The 27,285-nt window shown below is 36.6% G+C and overlaps 1 protein-coding gene across 1 annotated transcript in view; it reads right to left on the bottom strand.

Annotated features, from left to right (window-relative positions):
- rxfp1 (relaxin family peptide receptor 1) overlaps positions 1-27,285 on the bottom strand; it is an 88,675-nt gene that overhangs the window by 7,971 nt on the left and 53,419 nt on the right. Inside the window, exons 3-15 of the mRNA XM_085366325.1 lie at positions 19,336-19,419; positions 14,853-14,958; positions 9,512-9,583; positions 8,726-8,797; positions 8,353-8,424; positions 8,128-8,199; positions 7,151-7,219; positions 6,952-7,023; positions 6,651-6,722; positions 4,839-4,910; positions 3,734-3,805; positions 3,035-3,106; positions 454-683 (exon numbers count right to left, since the gene is read on the bottom strand). Coding sequence (XP_085222451.1) covers positions 454-683; positions 3,035-3,106; positions 3,734-3,805; positions 4,839-4,910; positions 6,651-6,722; positions 6,952-7,023; positions 7,151-7,219; positions 8,128-8,199; positions 8,353-8,424; positions 8,726-8,797; positions 9,512-9,583; positions 14,853-14,958; positions 19,336-19,419 — 1,137 coding nt within the window. The remainder of the gene's footprint in view (positions 1-453; positions 684-3,034; positions 3,107-3,733; positions 3,806-4,838; positions 4,911-6,650; positions 6,723-6,951; positions 7,024-7,150; positions 7,220-8,127; positions 8,200-8,352; positions 8,425-8,725; positions 8,798-9,511; positions 9,584-14,852; positions 14,959-19,335; positions 19,420-27,285) is intronic.

The following is a 27,285-nucleotide window of genomic DNA, read 5'->3' as shown; positions in this document are numbered from 1 at the left end:
TGTATCTCAGTCAAAACTGTTTTTTGCCACTTAGTATGCATCATATATAAAAGCAGTTTTATGACAAGAGTTAAGTTTGAATATATATTTACTATTTTTACATATCATGTTAATCATGTCTTATCTTAATGACTTTTTATTTCTTTGGATGATGAGAATATCTTATCTAATCAACTGCCAGCTTTTTGCATTTAGTAGTATTCATGAGGATTGCCAGTGTATTTAATATTAAACCTTTATTATTGAAACATGGTGATAGGCACGGTGGAAACTAATTTCATGCTTTGTGCTGTCTTTGACATTCAAGGCTATCAGAAGGACACAGTGTTGGAAGAATATGTCAGTTGTAATCTAGAAACTGCAACAGCAAACAATAAAATCTTTGTAGCCAGTAAAAGTTATATCCTAAAAGTTATACGAGTTTTCCACTTTAAATGTAGTAACGTGACTTACAGCAGAGGGAGATGATGCACATGGCATGTAGTTTGTTCTCTGAGCGAATGTACGACCGCATGCAGATGACGAAGATATTGCCGAAGCAGGTGGTAGCAGACACAACCCAGACGAAGACCCTCAGCACAATATTGGCCAGTAGGTTCTCAAAGGATGAGATTCCATCAGTGTTGGGCTTACAACTACGCACATGAGGAGCATAGCCACAGTACTGGAATTTCTTGAAGTAGCTGTAATCACGCAAAAAAAGTGTAAGGTTAAGCAACAGACAAAAGGAGATTGTTTATTTGAACCAAAAAGGTTCTGGGTCAATCAAGGCAACAGGAAAATTCCACACTGTAAATGTCTTTTCTTTTTATACATACTGGCAGGTGCAGAAATAAGAGAGAGGAATAAAGCAAGAAGGGGTATTCTGGTGATCTGAAGTGCCAATTTTATACGGAAATAATAGCACCCGAAGCTGTGAGACTCTAAAGGTGGTAAACCTAATCAAGAAGCCAACTTAAATTAAAATGAGTGCTTTTGTCTTTTGTCTTTCTACCCAGGTGGAGACCTGCAAAAGTTTAACAGTAATCATTTTATCCAAAGAAAGAATTAAAGGGTTTATTCAGCTGAATTATCTGCCCATCTCCCACCATCAACCCCTGTATAGAAATTGACATGTCATTTATGGTCCTTACTAGGGCTGGGCCATATCATACCGTTCACGGTAATACCGGTGTAATATTGGGCAAAGATAAGAAAATGAAATATCGCGATAGAATATGGGTAAAATGCGAATGCGCAGTGCCTTTGTTTTCATACACACATGGCGGAAAAAGCATGCTGGCGACGGAAAATGAGAAGGACGAAAGCGGATCGTTGAATGAAACAGATGAACCAGAATTGGTTTTTAAAAATGCTGCAACTTCAGTGATGTCGAACTGGTTTAGCTTTCGTCCATCAGATACACAACAAAGCACTATTTTTGGTAGCGCATGCTAGCGACGGCCGTATTTTGGAAAATACGGCACACTTAAAATCAATCCTTTGATTTTTCTGAAAATCGACAGAGCCTCTTATAATCCCGTGTGCCTTATGTATGAATTCTGGTTGAGTCTACTGACCTCGAAACGATTTTATGTGCTAAACGGCGCTCGAAAATCTGTCAAATGTTTTAGTACGACTTTGCGAAGCTAAGAAACCCGCACCGCTTGATGGATTGTCGGAGCATTGCGGCTATCGTAGGCAGGAGCCTCGCGGAGTGATACGTACTGTGCTTCAACATAATATCAGCAAGGAATTTGCATTTGCACTATTAAATTTTTATATAACTTTCATGCACATAAAAAACTGCTGCTTGTTTAAGTGAAAATACATTGATTTTTTTTTCCACTAATAAAGTTGTGGAGTTGTAAAGTATTTTGTCTACTGTCAATTATATTGTCAGTTATATCATTATAAATTTTCAAACGTATATCGTGATAAATATTTTTGGTCATATTGCCCTGCTCTAGTCCTTACAGTAATTAAAAATGACATTTCAACAAATCAAACTATTTTCCAGCTTCCAACATTGCCCATAGCTAAATGTCAAAGTGAACATGCTACTGTCCTTACAATGTTAATTTGCTTACTATATGTTAATCAGTTATTTTATTGCTATAGTATTAAAGGAATGGCAATAATTTACAGAGTATTGACAGTAGTCTCTATTTGGAAAGTCAGAGCATCCTCAGTGCTATTAGAATTCATCCAGGAAAATATGAATTGAGTGCAAAATTAATAATTGGCCAATATTTGTTTCACATTTCTCAAATGTCAAACACATGCTGGTGCTCGCTCTTCAAAACCAAAGCGGAATGACCTTTTTATGACAATTAAATTGCGATCAAATCACGATGTTCAAAAATTAACTATGTTTTTTTATTTTTTTTTTAAGTCCCTTTAGTTAATGCACATGTTTTATGGAAATGCACTCTTATAAAGAAACAATCCCTTTGAAAACAGTTCACTGCTTTACTTCTGGAGTTTTCTGAATAATAGGTGCAACAATTTCTTCAAATAGAGATGCAACTTTAAATTTATTTTTTAAATTGCTTTGTGAAATAAAAATGCTATTCCATTCATGTCTAAGGTAGGGTGCTGGCATATATCAAAATATTTATGAATGAAGTAGCTTGAGCACTGCTGCTTTAAAATGCATTTTACTTCTGCAAAATAAGATAGATTTGAATGCAGCTGACACTTACTAAAACTTGTATGAAGCACTATTACAAAGGGAACGTTAAAGAATCTCTGTGACTGTATCCAAGGGTGAAGAGGCATTCATCTTATCATGTTCTCTGTCTTGTTGCATCTCTTCAGGACTTACATGGATGTATCTTGAGTTGTTTTAGCAACAGAAAAGAAGGATTACACTAAGCTTGACTTAATCATCTCCTGGTTGGAAGAGGAGTCTGACAGTCTCAATAAGGCCAGCTCAAAGCTCATTACTAGGATAATATTTCTATGTGTGAGTAACACATTGTCTCTATGACAGTCCAGACTGAACAATAAGGATTTACTGTTTAAACATAGACCATCACAATGGAGTACTTACATATGAGTCAAGTATTTGAGTGGTTCAAACATCCTTCGCTGAATGTTTCCAATTTCTATTCCTTCTATGCTCCTAACAAATATAAAGATGATTTTGTCTTAGTTTGATGCCACACACAATACAGTATGCTGATTTGTTTTGTACACAAAAACGTGAAAACGTGTTTTCACCAAATCTTCTTCTTGGTAAATGGCCTTTCAAGGCCTAAATGGGGGACATTTCTACTAGAAAGAGACATTTTTAGTCTTCTGTTTATTTAGATTTTGACTTTTGTGAATTCAAGCTTGTGCGTATGAAGAAGTAGTATGACAATCACTTGCCGGAATGTCTCAAACAGCAATATGCAGAATATACTGAGGTTCTCAAAAATGGAAAAACATTAAAAAATGATAACCTTCTTCAAACTAGTCAAACTAATCAAATCAAAAACTGGAGCTGACCAAAGTAATTGGACAGGCACCAACATGAAAGATAAGATCAATAAGATAAGATCAATATGAAAGTAAAATAAATATGATATAGTAAAAAAATAATGAATTAGAATAAAAAACCTGTATATTTACATAAAAGGTTGATTGTAAACCGAGTTTGTGTGGTTACTTGATATCAATTTATTGATTAACTCAGTTTTATTTAATGCTAAACATTGATTTTTTTTTAAATTTTAATGTTATCAAGGATGCATCATCAAATACTTACAATGATTTTAACTTATGTAACTTATCAAAGTGGTCAACTTGCAGCTCCATGATGGGATTGTACGATATATTTCTGCAGAAAAAAGGGGAAAATAAGCAACAATGAACAGCACACACACATAAATGATTAATGAAATTACAGTTCACTGTACATTATGCATGGGAGGACGGAAACAAAGCACAGCAATCTTCAGTGATGCAGTTTCATGAAAACAAATAGAACACCAGTGACATTTAAATATGTCTAGAAGCATTTTATGCATGTCAGCTGCCTCCCACATGTTTATCTTCCTGTCATACTGTCACATTACCTCCTGCTTCACATCTTAAAGGTGTGTCCTTCCTCTGTTCATTTTCTAGCTTGTTATCCTCCCACCAGCATATTTATTAGTGGTTAGGGAATCAGTGTATTGACTGTCTTCTGCTTAAAATTTATAATCCCTAGGAAGATGCTATACCACAGTTTGACACTATTTTTGTAGTATTTTCTGTATTTAATCTACAATTATTCTGTATAACAATGTTAAACACAATAATATCACAATGATATTATCCTTGCTATTTATAATTTATTATAAGGGAATTGTCTTTTGCATTCTTTGAGCAATTTAGTTATTACCAGTTTATCATTTTTCAATTAAAAGAAGGTAAATACTTCACTCTTTCATGTGTTTCATAGCTTCAGCTTCTAATAACTCTTCATAAAATTAATGCTTACATAACATGTACTTGCTCAATAAATTATGACTTGTCATTGTATATTAAACTAACCAGCCGTACATAACCCCTTCACAGAACATTAATTTAAAACTGATACAATCATATATTATCTTTGCAATTTGCAATTTTTCATCATTACATAAGTTCTAAAAATTAAAAGGTAGTACAAAACCCCCAGCAAAATTTACTACAGTTTAGTCAAAGTCTGTATACACACTTTTCATTGAAAACATGAAACTATGTCTAGTTTTTGCAAAATGACAAACTGTCAGTCTGCTGTCATTCTCGATGACTACAAAGATATAAATAGCCATAGAGAAGGCTATGGGAAAGGTATCCGCATACAGAACTATGTGTCTGTGGGTATTTGTATAAAGAGAACTCACAGCTGGAGCAAATCCTCAAGTAAGACAAAGAGATTCGGAGGGATTCCTGCCAGTCTGTTTCTGGATAGATCCCTGTGTGCACAGACAAATCCACATCAGTTCTCCAAAAATAAAGAACAATGAATAAATATTGATGTACAACACTGGGCATTTGATGGATGCATACAGATCTTCAAAGGAAGATCCACCCTCAGTAACTCTGTTAAGGGAGAGGGGGTGGATAGAATGACAGGCAAGCTGAAAAACAGCAATAACAAAAAATGTAAAGTCCTTTGAATACTGACACTATGCTTATGGTGGGTTGTTGTAGCCACGTTTTTCATTAGTGACCATCCACAGCAGGTTTCCCAGACTGCATTAATATAATACATTCACAGTTACCCTATTTTGAAGATTCAGTGTTACCAACTGCAGCACTGTGAATGTTGTGGTTGTATGGCTTTAATGCATTATATATTTAACCTACTATCCCTCTTCATCATTAAATATAAATGTCTATGTCCAAGTGGTTTCTTATGTGGCTCAAGAGTTGGGAGTTTGCCTTGTAATTGGAAGGTTGCCGGTTCGAGCCCCAGCTCCGACAGTCTTGATCGTTGTGTCCTTGGGCAAGACACTTGACCCATTGCCTACTGGTGGTGGTCAGAGGGCCCGGTGGCGCCAGCCTCGCCTCTGTCAGTGCGCCCCCGGGTGGCTGTGGCTACAATGTAGCTTGCCATCACCAGTGTGTGAATGGGTGGATGACTGGATGTTTGAACTCACAGTTTTTGAAGAGAATTAAAGACTAACTGATGTTAACCGTACACAGGAGGTTTCCCAGTCATGGATTAACTCTTTCTATCCACACTGCTACTATAACAATACCAGATAAAAGTCAGTGATTTTGATTATTCATGATTTTGACATTGGTGTGGGGGCTTTATTTTGCTGTTTTAACTGCATTAAGTCATATAAAACCTACACTGGGTTTATATCTTCTGAACTCTACATATAATTGAATGTGCTATATAGATCAAATTGCCATTGTCAAAAAGTATTAAGAAGTTCCACATTTAAAGCCACTGACTGTTGCTTGTTAGAATTAAAGCACAGACACAATAAAAATGTGAAGTTCATGGATCATCAACATGACTATAAAATGCTCAATTATAACCGCTGATCTCAATCAAATTTCCTTCTAAATTACTCAGTTCTATTCATGTGACACCTGTGCAAATTCCATAACGTATCAGAATACAAGTGAGACCTGAAGTGGTCTATACAGATGTTAGTCAAGTAGATGGAGCAGCAAGGACTGCTGATTGTAATTAACTGATGATTGTAAACTGGCTACAGGAGTGAATATTATCTTGAATGGTTGTTTGTCTCTGTGAGACTGATAACCTGTCCCGGGTGCACCCTGCCTTTCCACAGGGGTTTTCTACAAACCCTTGAGCTAAATGTTACTTTATTAGACACGTCCTTAAATGATGTCGGTTATTGCACTGAGCAGTGTTTGATGTTTGTCCTTCTTAGACAGGAAGCTGCTGTATCTTAGGTGTTACAGACGGTTTTAATGACGTCTAGGATAATCTTTGGAAGCGATTAAAGCATAGATCTGGCTATTTCAGTGCTTTTTTTAATAGAACAGAGCATTTATAGTGTTTTTAAATGCTGTCGTTTCCTTCTGTTCTTTTGGAACTTCTTGAGTCATTAATCACAATGAATCTTCAAAATCCACATCTTACATGGCTTCAATTCAGCTTTTTTTTGGCACAATCCAGAGAGTTTTGTTTTGTTTTTTGAAGTTTGTTTGTGCAAAATATTTTTACTTACAATTCTCCAAGCTTTTGCAGGACTGAGAAAGCCTGTTCATGTACGTAGCTGATCCTATTTCGCTGCAGAACCCTGGAGACAGGCAATAGACACAGAAAGAATTATATGACTATTTTTCCTACCTTAATCCCATTTAATGAACTGCCAGAATTGATCCCACACCTAGGATAGTACAGTTCATCAATTTGTATGAAACTAAGGTTGATTTGCAATCCTCTAACAGGAACTGCAGCAAAAGAAAAAATGTAAATGCAAAGACTGCACCTCAGCCATGTAATAAATTATGTAGATTTATACTTACAGAACTGTCAGCATGGTGCATGAGCTGAATGAGGCATTGCCAATCACTTCAATGAGATTTCCTTCCAGGTCCCTGCACAACATATTATCAAATGAACACAGACAAATGCACCCAAACTGCTCACAAAGAACAGATTGATCGCAAATTGGCACTTGTATGTTAGGAGAAGTTTAGATTTTTTTTTTGACATTCTACTTACAACCAATTTAATCTGGGCATTTCTCGACAGATGTCATCCAGCTTTGTCAAAGAGTTGTTCAACAAAACCCTGTCAATCAGCAAGACAAAATGAAAGAAGGTGAAAGGCTTTTCTCTTAAAGTTCAAAGAAAGAACACTCATTTGCTCGTAGTGTCATGGTCCTGGGTCTTTTGACCCAGCGTTTTAAGTTTGAGTTTATTTTGTTCATTAGGTTATCTAAGTTCATTTGGTTATTAGACTCCTTGTGTTTTCTTCCCCTGTATTTAAGCTTCCCCTCACCCTTCGTGTTTCATGCTGCGTGTCTTATGTTATCAAGTTTGTATTATTATGCCTAAGTGTTTCTAGTTATTATTTTCCCCTCGTGTTTCCAACCATGTTAAATCTCCCCTGCTCTTCATGCGTTTCATGTCTGTGTCTTACGTTGTCAAGTTCGGGTTGTCATGTCTATGTCTCATTATGTTTCCTGTTTTATTATGAAGAGGTCTGGTGTTCTGTGTTCATCATGTTCAGTTTTACTCTCCCACTGTGACGTCATTATGTTCATGTGTGCCAGCTGTTTCCTCATGTGTCTCCACTTCCCCTAATCACCTCCTGTGTATTTAAGTCCTCTGTTTTCAGTGTGTGATTGTCAGGTCGTCTGTTGTCCACGCCATGTTTCCTATGCCATGCTTCCAAGTTTCTTGTCTAGGTTTTTCTTATTGTTTGTTTAGATTTCCCAGTTTAGGTTTGTTAATTTTGCTTCAGTTTGCCTTGCCCTTTGTTTGTACCTTTTTTTCCAGCCATATTAAACGGCTCGCTTTTTGTTAACATTCAAGTTTTGTTCCCTGTTCCTTGGAGTCTGCATTTTGGGTCCTTTTTCAATTCATACAGTCTGCCCTCGCCAGACTGTGACACGTAGCTGCCAAGCACTCTTAATAGCACCACTTTCGATGATCTGAAAGCCTTTGCAGCACAAAAAAGTCAAAATAATGACTCACAATAGAACAAGGGAGTTCAGTCCTGAAAAGGTCGTGGGGGATATTTGATGGATGTTGTTATTTTCAAGAATCCTAGAGTAAAAACAAATACATCAAAAATAGAATATAGTTTTGCACAATACAAAACTGCATTCACTGACGTGCATACCTGAAAGTAATTAAAAAAAGCACAAAGCAAGAAGAAGAAATAAAAGGTGATATATGTTATAAAAGCTGGATACATACAACCACTCCAGTTTGTGCAGATCCCTGAACACCCAAGGCATTAAAACCGATATCCTGTTGTTGCTCAGATATCTACATACAGAAAGACAATGGAAGGTTACCTGCACCAGATGCTGATAACAATTTGTAAGTGGTGTTGACCTTCCAAAAGCAGTTCATCATTGGTCAGTTTATATAATCTATCCTCTTAAAGTGAATGTTCATATACAAGCATACCTTGTTAATGTCAAGAAGCAGGATGTGCTAGGTTGCCAAAATTAACTACTGCAAGTGAACTAATGCTTTTCTGCATTTTAAGAACAGATAAGAAACCAATGCAACTCAGAGTGTGTATTATCAAATTACACGTAAAGCAAAAATGTAACAAACTTACAGTCTTGTCAGGTTATACAGCCCTCTAAATGCATCAGGACTCACATCTTGAATCTTGTTGTGCTGGAGATATCTATCCATACATAAAGCACAAAATATTTTCTTTATTTTTACTTGATAGCTATCAGAAAAACAAAACAAAACAGACATACTAAGCCATAAAGCCCGAATGCCTTTGCTCAAGTGCAACTTTTGCGTAAATGAAATCGTTCACATCAAATAATGATAAACTCTCCCAAGAATACTCCTTTATATTGCACACTACGAGCTCGACAAACCCCTGCTGACAGTTGTGTTTTGTCTTGTGTTTTCACACACGGCAATTCATTCTAATGTTTGTTTATACACATCTCAGGGAAGTTTTCAGTCCAGCAAAAGCTACCAAATAGTTTCTGGCGAGGGATAAGACCTATTCTCATGTTGCCATTGTCAGTGTGACTGTGTGAGGCTGATAAACAACACAAGTGGACAATGAATGAATTTGTATGCAAAGCAGAACAAATCTGTCAACGTTCCCAGCAGTCCTCTTAGCTTACACATACCAGCTTTATAGATGTGATGCTTATTTGTTGCATTTGCCAGGTCAAGGTAGAGTGAAGATGCTTTACTCAATGAATAGGGTAGGGTTATAGCACCTGATCTATTGTGTGTGGAGCTTTTTTTATTTTTTAAAGAAAAAAACAAACAATATAAAAAACAGAAAAGAATATTGTAGAAAGACAATAAGACTACAAATGCAATAAAAGAACATAAATAGCATGTAATCCACAATTAATGGAACACTCACAGTTTCTGCAGGCTCTGGTACTTAAAGAATATGTTCGCTCTAAGTTTCTGAAGCCCATTCCTTTGTAGGGACCTGAGAGACAGGGACATTTACATGTTTATTGCTTGAAACCAAAAGCACCACTCACCTTTGGACACTTGGACAGCATGTTTCTTCTGACTATGATTAATGGGATTTTGTGGCTGTGAATCTTAAAAACGATTTAAAATGAAACATAACATCACTACGCTGATTCTATTTATTTATTACATAGCAGGCATTTTAATTTACTCAAAGAAGATTTTTGATATACAGATTTTAATATTTTAATATGTTAATATCTTAACTGGATTATCCACATAAAATACATATAAAAAGACAAAAACTCCCTATAATGTCCAACTTACTTTTTCTGACTAAGCCAGTTACCAGAAACATTAATCTGTAAACATTACAAGCTACAGCTTAGTGGTCTTTTAAATTCTGCCAAGAGACCATATCAGGGTCAAGAGACCCTGAACTGACCAACTGATTCAGCTGCTGATTCCAAGCCTTTTAAAGGATTAAAGGATGATTAAAAGCTCATCTTCTCACGCACTATTCTATCAAGCAGAAGTAGTCAGTTTTTTCACATTTAGGAAAACGTCTTACTATTAACGCAATCCCCTTTGGTGCACCATTCTCTAACTTTGTTTACTTTAACTTTGTTTTTCTTGGATAGCTGGCAAGTAGAGACCGTCTTCTCCCAGAGGCTCTTTGTGCAAGCAGTTAATTATGACTCCTAGTTAGATTGTTTCATAGCCCTGTAGTGGGCAAGATAATTATAATGGGCTCATGAAAGGAAGCGAGGTGATGATTCATTAGAACAAAAAGTCAGTGTTATTTATTTGAACTGACAATCCATTAAAAGAAATGAAAACAAAACTAAACAAAATTACAAAATTACTTGATTACTAACAGGGTTGGGCCTTACTTTGCCTTTAAAATTGCTTTTTCTTCATTGAATAGATTCAAGGAATTGCTGGAAATACTCTTCTGAGATTTTAGTTATGAGAGACTTTGACAGCATCATCATTTAGCAGCTGCTAAAGACGTATTGATTGCACTTCCATAATGTATAACTCCAGGATCACTACAACCCAAAGATGCTCTTTTGGGCTGAGATCTGGCAAAAGGGCCCCTCCACATTATGGAAATATTACTAGTATTAAATTATTAACATTTTTGTACTTTCTGTACCTTCTGACATTTGTAAATCATTGCAACATGTTTACTGCTAATATGCTCAGAATATACACTCACACCTTAAGATGTGCTGTATGTGTCATATATTTAGAAGCTGGTCCAACTGTTGAACAGGGAATTCTATAAATGAGTGTGCTTGCGACGCATCCAGTCAGTCTGTGAGGACATGTGATTAATGAGCCTTTTATTATTTATTCCACATACATTATAGTTGTCTTAATGTCACATTTTGAAGGCTAAATTTGTAACATAGGTGTTGGGCTTATGGTTATGGAACGCCAGGACTGCCATAATGAATTAATTAAATACACCATTAAATAATTAATTAAATGTGGCAATAGTTAATTAAAATTGGAATTAATTAATTAAATAAATAGTTATGATATATGTAATTAATTAATTATTGACACATTTAATTAATTATTTATGTATTTCACATTTTAATTAATTATTGACACATTTAATTAATTAATTATTGACACATTTAATTAATTAATTATTGACACATTTAATTAATTAATTATTGACATATTTAATTATTTATGTATTTCACATTTTAATTAATTATTGACACATTTAATTAATTATTTAATGATATATTTATTTATTTCATTTTGGCAGTCCTGACGCCTGGCTCTCATCATGAAATAATTTTATCTGTCAGCCTCACCCATCAAACTCAGGGGGCGGGGTTAACGCTGATCGAGTCAAAACCATTGCTTTGGCCTGGTGGCCATTGTTTCTAGCACACAACAACCGGCATGTGGAAGCTAACAGAACTGAGCTTTGAAAAACCCTGTTTGTGTGTTACCAAATACCGTTTTAATATTTTTTTAGCCGAGAATGTAGTGGTTTAATCTTCATGTGTCTGGTCGGTTTGTCAAGATACAGCCTCTTTGCAAAAGTGTTTCGATGATTTCGGAGATGTCTGCCCAGTCTCACGGCAAAGCGTGGGATAGACCCGCTCGCCTCGCAAGCAATCCCACCGACAAAGCGCAGGCCCCGGTACACAGCTGTAGTAACCCCCGCTGACTTCTTTTACTGAGGTTATATTTATCGGTGTTTTATTTCCTGATGTTCTTATGTGTCCTACGTGTTTCAGTCGCCAATTCTGAATTATAACTAACATTAAAAACATGTTTAAGGAGGAGAGAGAGCAAATAAATCTGTTTAACATCTGATCTTTGGGTTTTTGTTCAGTAATCAGCGTGACCTGTGTATAAACACATAAAAGAGATAACGTTGGTGTTTCCGTCATGTAGTAACTGCTGGCTTTAACTGTACAAAGGTTGTTCGACACTATGAAACACATACAGACTTCATGATGTTCGGCTAATATTTTTATTGTGAATATTAATCATGCTGACCTCGCTCTGTACACCACGCAGCGAGGTCAGCATATCCACGATATCCTCAGCTCCATGAGTTAACACAAAGTTTCCCAGCTGACTATCTAACTGCCAACTATTCCAGAGACGTGAAAATATACAGCATAAAGAAAAGTGTAAGAGACTCAGCAGCAGATTAGAATAACAGTTATACATTTAATAAATCACCAAATGAATCCAAGAAACGAGCAAACCTGTTCCGACAATTTGAATTTGTATTCCCTCAGCTGCAGACTCGCTGCTGTTTAAATGTTTGAAAAGGAAGATTAGATATAAACAAACGTCAAACATAGACTCAGTCTGCCTTCACATTTGATATGAGGCCAGCACGTATAGTGGCCTCAGCAGGCTATTACTGAAATACACATGCTATATCATAAACTATGATATAAATAGGGAGGTCCTATTAACATGTTTAGTCTTAAAGGACACCTTCCTGCCTTTAGTCTCATTCATGAGCAGTATTCGTTTTCTTCTAACATCCAGAAGTCTGCACAATGTGTTTCATAGTTTGTAACAAGCCTTTGACAGGTAAACATAACATGACCGAAAAAGCAAAAAAAAAAAAAAAAAAAAAAAAAAGAGAGAGAGAGAGAGAGTGTTGACATAAGAAGAGAAAATGCTCTCAATTATGGAGACAGGCAAATGGTTCATTTATGTTTGATGTGTGTTTATTCCTCCCTAAATATCGTCGGTGAAGTTTGCCATGCACGTCAGATTTTCCTGCGCATTTTTATACCTCTGCCAACAGAGAGAGAAAAAAAATCACATTCTAACAGACAGCTGGTGCTTAGAATACAGTTGAATAACTATTAAAAAACAGATGATATTTAGATGATAGTTCAGTCTAACACATGTGCCAGTGAACCATTAAACGTCTGTGAAACTATGCAGTTATGAAACGTAACTTTAACCTCAGCCAAACCGATTTGCTCAGTTGTAAATAAAACAGCGAAGTAAACGTGACCCGACAGACAGAACCTGAGTGAATGAAGTCCAGCGTTTAACCACTGAGAGCTAAAACTCAGCTGAGGTTTCAAAGCTGTGTGCCGGTGATTGGACATCAGCCGCTGATAAAGCTGGCTCGCCTATAAAGTGCTCTGTAAGGAAACAAGCTCCAGCAGCTCTGCGCTCGGGGAAAACACTATATTTACTTATCTTGTGCAGAAAAATGCGCTGACATTGCGTTATATCGAGCACCGGCTGCCCAGTTAAACTGTGACTATCACCAGGTAACTAGGCGTGTTTCTTGAATTAGCAGCAGGTGTTAAACAGCTGACAGATGAGGAGGAGGATGCATGCAGGTAAACTGAGGGTCTGCTGAGCTGATCGCTGGTTTCGTGAGAAAAATGTCAGCTCGTTCTTTATGTTACAGAAGCACAGAGACACAAGACCAGGCGGAAAGAGACGATCGTTCGGTGAAAATGAGAATCTGCGAATGCAACATGTGGAACACGGAGAGTGGAATATGTAAACAAACCGGTTAATGTACGGTGCGCTCTGCATGCTAACTGTTAGCAGAGCTAGTGAAATCTCTGAAAACATCTGAGCACTTTTGCAAGCATGTTCTATGTTGACAACCTGACCAGACATACGGCGCGACATTCGCGGCTAAAACACTGTTAAAAGTGTAGCTGGTGACAGAAAAACGGGGTATTTTAAAACTACACCACCACCATTGCTGCCTGTGATTTGATCTGCATTCTGGGATAACTGGCTGCCCCAAGTCTACACAAGCAATCGATTATCTAGGATCGACCTGTTTTGACTTACTTTGCACGGCAACCAATCAAATGTTAGAGAAGCTGCATGGGCAGCGTTAACCCCGCCCCCTGAGTTTGATGGGTGAGGCTGACAGATAAAATTATTTCATGACGAGAGCCAGGCGCCAGGACTGCCAAAATGAAATAAATAAATATATCATTAAATAATTAATTAAATGTGTCAATAATTAATTAAATGTGTCAATAATTAATTAAAATGTGAAATACATAAATAATTAATTAAATGTGTCAATAATTAATTAATTAAATGTGTCAATAATTAATTAAAATGTGAAATACATAAATAATTAATTAAATGTGTCAATAATTAATTAATTACATGTGTCATAACTATTTATTTAATTAATTAATTCCAATTTTAATTAATTATTGACACATTTAATTAATTATTTAATGGTGTATTTAATTAATTCATTATGGCAGTCCTGGCGTTCCATATATGGTAGCATAGTTGATCTGATTCTGGATGTTGTACATTGTACTGATAAAAAAGCCATATTTTAAATGAGTACGGGCTAGCTTTTATAGCTTTTAACAGTAAGTCTCAACACTGAGTGGTCTTGTTGAAATATATCCATGCATTTTGTTTAAAGTAGTATATTGCTGAACTTAACTTTCATGTAAAGAATAAATTAAAAGAAAAAAATTTTAAAAGACTTTTTTTTCCCAGAGAAGGATTACTTCTACCACCATCTTTGCTCTCAGAGAATTGTCCAACAGATTTGAGTTCTTTGAGTGCCATGTCTCAGGCAATAATTTTCACTTTTTACCTTTCAAGTTGTGGCAATGACAGGTATTCACAGTGGCAAGTGATGTTTGAAGTGGCAAATGTCTGCTACAAAAATTCTTGCAAGTTGTGACAGTAATCGCTGCTGATGACTGTCTTTCTGGACATTGCTTGAGTTTGAAAGTATCGAAGAAAAACAGGGGTTATTTTCTACTCACATCATAGTGACATTCATTGCTACCACTGGGATATCTTGAAGATGAGCCCCGTCACAGTCGAGCTCCAGGTCCCGGCACAGGCAGAGCTCAGGAACCACACCAAGCACTAGAGCAATGGAGGAGACAGGGGAAGGATAAACAAATGGTCAAAAGTGTCAATAGTGGAGCTGTTTTGAAGAACAACAACACAATCCTGCTGGATTAAGCAGGAGAGAAAAAGAAAATGAAAGCAGAATTTATTAAAAGTGACTTTTGGGATGAACAGGTGGGCAATCATTAATAAAAGACTTACTAAATATTCCCAGGATAAGCCAGCTGTGATTACCTTTGATTAAATTCCAATTTGAATATGAAAGATGTGATTAAATGAAGCAGATAAAATTGTCTAACCAGACTTTACTGGCTCCAATGAATTTAAATTATATTTTGAGGATGTGTCAAAATGAGCCATAAAAGGAAGTCAATGAAAAGCTTGCCTGTGAGAGAAAACACATTTTCAACCAGAGAGATGGTGAGAGAAAATTTTGAAATGGATTCTGTAGAAGTCGCAGCCTTAAGGGCTGAATAATTAAGCCAAAGCAAAAGTGGCCTAAGTTGCAGTTCCTCAAGTGGCCATTTGGGACCCAATGTTTAGATCCACTCCAGAAATAAACATGTTTACATCCTGCTACAAATTGTTTTGGTCTAGACAGCTAACTGTCCCCTTTGAGATAACCACAGATGGGCTGATGTATTAGCATGCAGGTTTGACATCTTTGAGTAACACTTGCATGTAGATGCCGGCACCTAAGAGTCAGCTAAGAGGCACCTTAATTAATTTGAACCATCGAACGCTGAACCTTCTTTATGGTGTTTGTGCAATATGGAACAATTTTATCAAGTTATCCATCAAATAATCTAAGATAATCCATGGGTTTATCAATCCATAAACCAGTAGATGAGGTCACAGTAGCTACTGTATGGCCAAAATTTATATAAAACATATTTGTCTTCTCCGTAAATCACAAAGTAAAGGAAGTGAGGAAATTAAGAGATGCAAATTCACAGAGGGTGTCAAGTCTCTAACTGTGAAAAACTGTGAGAAATATGACATCCAGGCGTGTTTATATCTGTTTCAGGTAATACAGTCTCCACACAGATAATGTTTTGTTCTGTAACATTTTGATTATTTTTTTTATCAGTAAACAGCTAATTTCAAAGAAAACCCAACAAGAGTAATTTGTTTACTTCTGCTTTATAATTGCAGTAATTGTGACAATGTCTTTGAAAACAATTAGTCTAATTATGGTCCCCATATCCCTATGATACCTTGCAAATGGCTCTGCAAATTATTCAAGAAGAAATTATAATAACTGATAAAAATTGTGAACCACACTATCATTATTTTAATGTAGCTATGTGCTAGTTCAACAACAGATTGTATTGCTGGTTAAACTCATTGCTAGGTGTATTACTAACACTTGAAGCAATGTTCTGGGTTGAAATATCAGATTTATGTGATGATATTCACAAGCCGTTTGGTCACACTGATCACAATCCTGAAACAGTGCTCCCTGGACTAAGCAGATGGGGAAACAGAGTGGCAAATCTGATCTAAATAATTGTTCAAAAGAGGTTAGTTAAATTATTATGCAGCTGAAAAAAAAGACTTGTTATTGTGCTGCATTCTACAATTAGATACATAATTTGTTGGGCACATTTTTTTAAAGCTTTGCAGCAGTGGATTTTAAATAATAAAGAAAAATAAAGTTCAGCTTTAATTAAAGGGGTTTTACAAAAAATGCACTAACTGTTTACAGCCATTTTTATAAATAGTCCTCTATTTTCAGACACTCAAAATTAAATACACAAAGGCACATACAAACATTTTAAACATGAGGATACTTTTTAATGCTTCAGTGAAAATCATTTGCTGTCAGTGACTGCTTAAAGTATAGAAGCCACAGACACCAACACATGAAAATTATAGGCAATTCTCTAACCTTCCTTTTATCTCAAAATTCTTGAAAGAGTAGTTGTAAAACAGTAGAGCTCATCAGTAGAGAAACTGCATTAGTGAAGTCACAAATGATCTTCTTATGACCGCTGACAGTGGACTCATCTCTGTGCTTGTTCTACTAGACCTCAGTGCAGCGTTTGATACTGTTGACCATAATATTTTATCACAGAGCATGTTGTGGGTATTATAGGTACTGCACTGTAGTGGCTTAAATCATATGTATCTAATAGACTCCAGTTTGTTCATGTTCATGCACTAAGGTTAATTATGGAGTTCCACAGGGTTCCGTGCTAGGACCAATTCTGTTTACATTAGACATGCTTCCCCTTGGCAGTATCATTAGCATAGAATACATTTTTACAGCTATGCATTTATCGCTCTATGAAAACAGGTGACACATATGAATGAGTTAAACTGCAGGAATGTCTTAAAAACATAAAGACCTGGAAGGCCTCCAATTTCCTGCTTTTAAATTTAGAAAACTGAAGTTGTTGTACTCGGCCTTAAAAGTCTTAGAAATATGGTTTCTAACCAGATACTTATTCTGGGTGGTATTACCTTGGCCTTTGTAACACTGTGATGAAATTTGGAGTAATTTTTGACTATGTACTATAGCATAGTACTGTATGCTATAGTAGTACTGTAGTTTGCACATTAAATACATATATAGGACATTGTTATTCCATTTGTTCAATAATTGGAAACATCCTGTCTCAGAGGGATGCTGAAAGAGTTGTTCATGCATTTATTACTTAGACTGGATTATTGTAATTCACTATTATCAGGTTGTTGTAAAAACTCCCTGAAAAGCCTTGAGTTGATTGAGCAAGAGTGGCAACAGGGACTAGAAAGAGAAGGGTATTTCTTCCATATTGTCTACTCTACATTGGTTCCCTATTAAATTCAGAACTAAATTTAAAATCCTTCCCCTCACATACAAGATATTAAACAATCAGGCCCCATGTAATCTTAAAGACCTCACAGTACTTTATCACCCCTATAGAGTAATTTGCTCTCAGACAGCAGGCTTACTTGTGGTTCCTAGGATGTTTAATAGTAGTATGGGAGGCAGAGCCTTCTGCTTTCAGATCCTGACATCAATGTGTTATGACAAAAAATATATATGTGACTATTTGCCTGCACTGCTGTGCGTGCGTAACACATGCCCATATGGGAGTCATCTGGGAGGTTGACTGGCGGTCACCGGTCAGTGCAGTAGTGCATCTCTAATTAGCTGTCACGTTAGCTATCATCCTACTGATTCTCATTCTCAAAAGGAACTTAGCCTGCAAGGCTTCATTTTTGGGGACACAAAGTTATGCATCTAGTCTTTATTTTCTATTCTATGTAGAATAGAAAATACACTGCTTGTCAGTGAGCACAGTGTGGATAATAGATAGCTTTCAAACAACTGGCAGATTAAATAGCATGAACTGAAAGAGTTGCATATAATGGGAAAAGAAAAATCCAAACTGGATGACTAAAATCGAAGCTTGACAATTTGATTTCATCTTCTTAAGACTGTCATGCTTAAGCCTTTGTTACTTATAGTACGGATGGCAAGTTAAAAGAATAATTACATAAACAGATTGGTCATGCATGCATGATTGATCGTTAAACAGAAAGATTTTGACAAAACCAACAATAGACTAAAATTGCAGCTGTCATGATGCATAAAATTCCTTTTTTACATGTATGAAACGGAATAAGATGAAAAGACATCAGCAAAATAGAATAAAAAAGCTATATCAAACCAACACTCAAATAAGTCTGGTATACACATTTTATTGCCCATACTATGTAAATAGGTCAATCCCACAAAATGTGTCCCAGCATTTGTCGGTTGCATTTGTCGGAGTCTTCGAATTTGGACAGTCTTCGCCGTGTCGCTGTAACGTAATCGCCCTACAAATGCGGGCACAGGAGGATGCGGTTCCTGAATTTGGACACAGCTATGATACTGGACACTACTACTTCTTCAGGGTTTAACGGCAGCTGGCATCCTTGTACATGCAGTGCTGCCATCTTCTGTTTCAGTCCGTTATTACACTATTCAATCCTACTACTTATTCCTGCGTCTTTTGGAATCTTACAAAGCTTCAAACGACGCATCGACTATTAAATTCGTCGTTGACAATTTTAATAGTCAACGTAATCGTGACCAGTCGACTAATCGTGGCAGCCCTATTGTACAGTTTGCAACATTAAACATGTTTGCCTTGAACTCCATCTCTTTTACTATTTTATCACAGTAACAAAACATAATGTAAACATTTCAGTGGCAAACGAAGACACGCATCTAGGATATTCCTGCAATGCGGTAATGAGGGAATGTCTACTGTTTTAATTTCAAGCGAAAGCAGAAAGTAAATACTGTCATGAAAGCACATCTGATATATTAATAACTATTTGCTATAAAACATTGTGAAAAACAAATAATCGATTTAAGGACAAAGTTCTAACATTTAAAATGAAGGTACTCACAGCATACATTGGACTTGGTCCTGGCGTTATGACTCGGCATTCCAAAATACTTGTCAAAAAGATGGGGCCATCCATTATTATCTCCTGTAAATTAGTATATGACAGACACACCAGAAAGTTATGAGTCATCTCTTGACCTTCAAAAACCAAACGTGTAATTTGAGGTAAATCAAGTATTTCAGATTCACAAAAGGCAAAATTTTTTCCCACCATTGATGCTATGAGATACAAAAGCCTACACGAGATATAAAAGGCCTTGAGCATGCTTCGAGCAGTCTTGTTATACAACCACCAGTTTGACTGCGTACGTTTGTGAAATATGTGTTTTTTGGAAGTCAGAATAATAATCACCTGTTCCAGATTATTCAGTGATACTGCAGCGTTCTCCTCGTACCACATTATTGTAACTGTGTGATTTTTTTTGGTCAATAAATGTAAAACAGTTTATCTCATATTGTTTTTTGTGAAGGTATAGGGTTTCTTTTGTTTGTTTGTTTTTGGTGCAATTCCTATCTACTATGTTCCTTGTTCCCTCTTTGTGATGTCATTAATATTTATTTTGAACACAAGCACTGTGCTTCTAGGTGTTCCTTTTAGTTGCATGCACCTTTGGCTGGTTTGGAGCTAAACCTTTTTCTTTATACTCTGCCAACGTGATGCTTTTATCACATCAACTCTGCCAACCCTTTGCAGTTTCCCTTTAAGCCACAAATTGCTAAAGAGGTGGAAAAGCCAATACATTGACAAGATGGCATACAATTACAGAATTACAGCATCCCTCAATTACGTAACTCCACCCCATCCTCACTTTCTTATAGCTACCTTTTGGTCATGAATAGATCACATAAATACACATAAGTGGTTGCACTATTTGTAATTATAGTTAGTGTGCTATTTGACATACAATTTGAATTAATTCATCACTTCAGGGTATCATTCTGGGAAACATCTGCACATCCTTGTCCATACCAGTGGTCTATATTACATAGCAGGATGTTTGTTCCTGCGTTATTTATCTTCTTCTGAATGTTCTTGAAGGTGTTCAGATTTCACAAGTTCAGAATTTTTTTTCTGGGTATCCTTCAGTTGTTTCATTGTACAGACCCAAGGTCAATGGGTACAAATAAAGAAATGGCTCTAAGAAGAGAGTTAACCACAGCTGTAAGTATAAAAAACAGAAAAAAACTGCAATGTGACTGCACAAACAAGCAGCCAACAGGCTGGAGGCAACCCCCCCCACCCCCCCCAAAAAAACAAAAACAAAACCCACAACCACTACATAGTACAACTGACACAGGCTGTTGTGACAAAAGAAAGCTATTAAAAATTCATTTGAAATCACCTTACAACTTTTTTGGCTACTTAAAAAAACATCCATCCATCCTCATCTTTTTCCTGCTTATTCAGGGATAAGCAGGAAAAAACAGAGTATCCATAAATACTGATATCAACCACTGCATATTTTCTCTATTAAATATTTGTCAGGATTCAGGGCAGACAAGGTGGCTGTGCAGTAATATCTGATTCCTCAATAGGCTGTACTATTTGGCCCCATTCTTTGTCTTTGGTTTCCTTAACCTGCTTTGTTCTAACTCCTGCTTCTCACATCCTGTTTAGAATCCCAGACCTACAATCTTCTCACCCATCAGAAGACTCTCCAGTTTAATCCCGTGGATTCTTCAGCTCTCAACCAGTCCTAATTCCTGGCTTCTTTTTCAATTCAGTAATGCACAACAGTTGCCCTAAGGTGCTTACAATTGCCTTACGGTGCTCCTGAAACTCCATACCTTCTGGACTTGCATCTGCCCACCCACTCTCTGCTGTACTTCTTATTCCTACTCTGGAAGTGTGTCTGCCAGCAGACTGACCTCCTCACTTCCTGCCCTCGGACCACAAGTAAGAATGACCAATTTAGTAATTACAGAGACCTCATGCTCACTACTTCTTTTGCCATAGCTAATCTTATTTTATTTATTTATTAGTTTTATTCTAGTTTTTGGTTTGTCCATGTCTCCTGTTTACGTGTCTTTCCTGTCTTCTGTGTAAGTCTATCTTGTCCTCTGTTTTACTTTCGTTCTGCCTGTGCTTTCATGTCCACGTCTCTCCATGTTTCCTATCTTATTTTGAAGAGTCTGGTCTTTCCATGTCCAGCGTGTTTAGTTTTACTTTTCCCTGTGGCATCAGGTTCATTTGTGTCAGCTGTGTCTCCCCAGGTGTTTCTTCTTATTACTGTGTATTTAAGTCGTCTGTCTTGTCTTCCTCTGTTCAGCATTGGGTCGTCTGTTTGTCCTTATGTCAAGTCTCATTATGTCACAGAGTTTCTGCTTTCTACTATTCAGGTACATATTAATGCTCATGTTGGGATTATTTCACATTTACGTTTTCGCATGTTCCCCTTCAGTTTCATGTTCTTGTCTTTTGTCATCATTTTGATAGTTAGTTTTAGTTTTCCCAGTTTAGGTTTTAGTTTTCCGCTTTGCCCCATTTTTCTGTTTTGTATCCCCCGTAATAAAGGCTCGCTTTTTGTTTATTGTCACTTCCTTTCTTCCATGTCTGCTTTTGGGTCCGTTCCATAAACACACCAGCGAGCCCCGCTGTTACGTCTGATTGAGTTGGGCTTCCACCATCCCCCCTGATATAATACTTTATCAAGTTCTGCTCAGAATAACTACCACAAAGTTTTATTTGAATAACTTCACAACTACAGTGGTAAGGTATTCAGACTATCTTGAAGATATACCCCCACATAAATCCCTTTAAATGTTATCCTGTAAACATTCAGTTTTAGTGGTCGTAGTAAAACATCCACCCATCCATCCAGTTCCTTCCTGTATAAATCAAATAATCTTCACAAGCTAAGAATATGCATTTTACATCAATCAGTATTTGACTGTTAATTTTTTTTTCTCTGCATTAAGACTGCATATATTGTGAAATATCTTTAGTTTAGACACTTCAATAACATATGAAATTCAATAACAGGTGAATATTTTCCTATTGTTTGTAAAGGCACAGTTCCTTACAAATACTAGTTATCACGAGGATCTAAATTTGGTGTTAACGTGCTCTCCGAATGTTTGCTGCCTCTTTTATCGCACAGTTCAATGGTTATATATTGTGTTTGAGACATACAGTAAATGGTTTTATCCAAATGAATCTTCTATGAAATCTCATAACATATCACTGACACCTGTGTGATTGTATACAAAGCCATAGTTGTTGCAAAGCATTGACTAAAATCAGTAACTTGTGATTTACACCTTGAGTCTATACCAGGGGTCAGCAACCTTTTTCACCCAAAGAGCCATTTGGACGCGATTTCCATGCAAAAGAAATCACTGGGAGCCGCAAATACTTTTTGACATCTAAAATGAAGATAACACTGTATATATTGTTTGTTTGTTTTTTTACCTTTATGCTTTGTGTGAACAACTAAGGCGTGCTGCTTAAATCCAGGAAGTGCTACAGAGAAAATTACATTTTATTTATGTAATTAACACATTTTGAACTCTTAAAGAAATATAACAAAAGGAAAGACACACAGCTGAACTAAAATGATCCAGCAAACAAAAACTGTTGTGAGCCACCACAGATATATCGCCTTTGGGCTTTTGGAGCCTTGACCTGGCTTTTAAAAAAAAATAATTGGAAAAAAAGCACTATGCTGCTGAAAAATGAAAAATAGATATTTGCAAAATTCTGCCTAAATATGTATTTTACCTGGTTAATGTGTGTGGTGGGGCGTGGTCTGCAACGCCGCTGCAGGGGATGCGGATGCACCTGAGCGGCACCCGCAATCACACCTCGCCACCTTAACGTCTGTGCTATCTATGCTGTTGTGTTGGTGTGTCGGGCTGTGAGCTTTAACGCCGGCTGTATACGTATAGCAACCGTGTGTGAAAAGTGGTCAATAAAGAGATGCTGAAAAGCATGTTCATGGAAACATCGTCGGGTCTGCCGTGATATGTTTACAATGGGACTTCGGAGCTGTACGAAGTGACTTTCATCTTTACGCAGGACTGTAAGCTTTCATCTGTGAGGCGTGAGCGGTGTTTGTTTTTAACATAGTTCACGGTGGAGAATAGCTGCTGAAATAATGTGGATCCGAAGACCCCCTACCTGGGGTTGAAAGTTTCGATAAATGCACGGCGTTTCGGCGGGTATACCGGCTTCCGCGAGTGTGACACTTATTTTGAGCGATCAAAAACTAATAGAATATAATTTTATATTTATATTTCAATATCACAATAATCTTCCAATTTAGAACTACAAGTTAAAAAAAGAATTAACATAAATAAAATATACTTCAGCTAATTACTTAAAAAAATTAATTTATTTTTCCAAACCACGCGGAGCCGCACTAAAAGGACTAAAGAGCCGCATGCGGCTCCAGAGCCGCAGGTTGCCGACCCCTGGTCTATACTATGCTCTGCAATAGTAAGAGATTATTAGATATGTTTCTTTGAAATGTGACAGTATTTGGAACTTGAGCCATCATGTTTGAAGAATAGGGAGCCCTCTAAAAAAACAAATTTTCCCAAGAATAAATATATTTACACAATTAAATAAATTGATAAACATGTTCTTGCTTGCCTTCTTAGTCAGTATTTACAGAAGAAACCTACCAGGATTAGGCAGCAGTGCTAAAGAGCTCACTGAGGTTTCAGATCAAAGCAACAGCAGACAGTACTGGGGCAGTGAAACCTCTCCACACTGTGCCATTAAGATTTATGTTTAGCATGTTACAATTCAGTGGGCAGCAGCACTTCAAAGCAGGTAGGAGGTCCACACATATTCACAGCAGTTTTTGTGTGAAGTGCAAATTTCACAAAGAGCAATTGATGTGACTCGTCCATGAGCTATAATAAAAGCAGCTACAATAAAAGAAGAGTTCTCTAATTGAGAAGCTTTAGCACATGTGTGTTTGGATACAAAACTTACAAAATCCAAATAATGAGCAAAGGAAAGGATGTCGAGAGTAAAGTGACACAAAACACTAGATAACAGCATATTATTTACAGACACTTTTCAAATGCAGCGCACCATTTATACAGGTCTACATAACCTGTGAGGATTATGATCTGCTCATTTTAGATGGCATCCTCTGCCTTCCTGTCTCTATTAGAGACAACAGTTAAGCCGGTTATGCTATGGTTCCAAATGTAACAATGCCTGTTTGTTGTCGTGTGTGTGGTAAAAATTTCAATCAGCATGCAAAAGTATTTTATTTACCACATAAAATGTATTAATATTTAACTGCAGAGATTAGTGAACCAGAAGAACAAATTATGGCAGGTAAAAGAGCCTCCCCTCTCTGTTGAATGTATCCCATATAACTTAAATGCGATACAAGTCAGGTATATGATTAAAACAACAACAACAACAACAATTTATTAAAACGTTCATAATAATTGGGTTGATTGTCTACTTACTGGCCAGGGTTGGAAGGGATTTAGTAATAATCACATACCGAGTGATTCAGAGAAAAAAACCCAACATGAGACCTTTTGTTTTTCTTAGAGATTTCTAATCTCATCTGTTTTTTATTTCTTGTGATTACTGGCTGTGCATTTTGACATTTTCTCACAAAAGAAATTAGTTAGATTACCATATTATTTATTGGTAATTATTTTTGCTAATTGCTACACTTTGCCATCTGCTGTATTTGTCACAGTAAGTTATATGGAATCAAGATTTTGAAGCACCTGAGCTACATAATGCGAGGGGCTCTAAAATGCATTTTAAAAATAGATTATTTGAAAATGTCTGGGTTTTAGGCTGTTCCATGAAGCAAACATTGAAAACCATTTGAAAGACAGAATGAGGATAAATTGGCTTGAAATACGGGAAGTCTGGAGGCAAATTCAGTGTCTTGTGGTATTTTGTCATTCGTTTCAAGTACTTCCTGAGCACTTTTGGGGTTCTGGCAGGATTACTGAAGGCTGCAGCTGTAGACAAATGATACTGACATGTACTGTATTGTCTGCAACGAAGTTTTGATGGATTGTACATGTCAACATAATTTCAGAGCACTAATTTAGTCTGTGAAGATGATGCTCTTTCCTAGTACATTCATCCGTGATTATAAACAAATATATGACTCCAATTTGGGTTTCTAAATATAAACAGGTAGCAGTTGCACAAAACTTCAGGGAAGTAGTTGAGCAAAGTCTTTTGCAAGTGCTACCTATTCATCTTTGAACACTTAACAACAGAGGGATTTGAAAGCATGTGAAAAGCCCACACAGAATAAAAAGGTTCCATTGAAACTATTTATGAACTAAACTACAGAAACTTTTTAACATGTAAACAATTTGATCAAATTTTCTGATTGCAATATTTTTGTTTATGCTCTTTGTCTTGATGTAAATATGCTAATATGCACTTCCAAAGAATAATGGCTTCCAAGCTGAAGGGAACTCTGCAGAGAGTTTGTTTTCAATACAGACTCTTAAAGAATATAAAGTGACTACTGTCAACTGTACCATAAAGATATGGTATCTGCTGATAAAACGGTAATTCTTCTGATTAAATATTCTGGTGCAAGTGTAAACCCAACTCACAGCCACTGAGAGAAATGTCGCTGAACATGGCAGTATACTATACTTTCAAGGAAGTGCCAAAAAAGAATTTAAATTTCAGGACAAACAATGATCAGATAATAAGTTATCTGTACAGATGCAGGAGAAAGCCACTCTGCTTGACATTGATAATAGGATTACCAGCAAGCAGAAATCACTTAATGACTTTCTGGGTCATTCTTGCTATGGATCAGAGTGAGAGAGAAATCAAGGGACAAAAAAAAGACATTTTAATCTTGCCTTGGAGCGAAGACTGATATTCTATTCAAAAGACTGAAAATATTTTACTTTTTCTCTGCAGTAGTGACATTTAAATACATGGGGAATAACACACAAAAAAAGCATGTGTATACTTATAGCAGCATAATTAAGGAGCCACCTGATAGTTTAAAGCCTAATCTTAAAAGTCAAGAGTATGTTTGTCTCCAAAACCAAAATTAGGAGCTGGCACCACAGAAGACGAGCCTGATAGCTTTAGTTTACCTCCCACTGGTAACTCTCAGGAAGTAAGCCCCCATCTGAGAGCGAAGAGCTCTATAGGGATAATTTAAAGCGCCACAGTGCATATAATCACGCACTATGGCGCTGTGGATATGAGTTTCCGGCTTGAGATTAGATTAATGAGCTAATTTGCCACTTGTGCTGCAGCTCGCCACTCAACATTATACAGCTGCTGCAGAAAATTGATGCCACAGCCTATCAGTGGCTTCTGTGACAGCTGAAAGACACTTTAATTACAAAAGGTAAAGGCAGACAGCACTGCACTAATCATAACATAGTCTCACAATCTGAAGAGGACAAAGTTATAATGACATTTGTTACAAGTGCAGATTGTGCTGTCTTTTGAAGGGCAATAATTTTTGATAAGGTGAGAACTGTGAAACCAGATGGCATGACTCCATAACTGGCATGTGATTCTGAAGTGACTTATGGTTTTAATTGGTGATATCCTGTTACCTGTTTGGTATTTTTACTCACCTGTTGAGTTGGTTTTTGTTTTGTGTAAGACTTTGTAAAACTTTGTAAAACTTAGACTATTATTGGACGAATCTATTTCCTGATGATCAAAGATGCCTTTGAAGCACAATTTCCTCTAACGATTTGTTCATTTTTGATCAAGATAAGACTGCTAACTCAAACCAGTATTGATTTTCATATTGATTGCTCTCATTATCAGCTCTTCATTTATCTCTGTCTTCATTATAATGCTGCATTAAGCAAAGTTCAACTAGAAACTGCTTGACGGATCCCTCAAGCACTGTAAGAGCTCAAATATGGCAAAGGATTATGACAAATAAATTAGAGTAGTGCAGCATTTTCAAAAAGACCAGATTTAGGCATTAAACACTATCACATTTACAAAGAAATG

Source organism: Diplotaxodon limnothrissa, linkage group LG2, assembly GCF_057381915.1.
Source record: "Diplotaxodon limnothrissa isolate DT_005_m linkage group LG2, D_limnothrissa_male_GT1.1, whole genome shotgun sequence".
Lineage (NCBI taxonomy): Eukaryota > Metazoa > Chordata > Actinopteri > Cichliformes > Cichlidae > Diplotaxodon > Diplotaxodon limnothrissa.
This window is presented reverse-complemented; position numbering and strand designations above follow the sequence as displayed.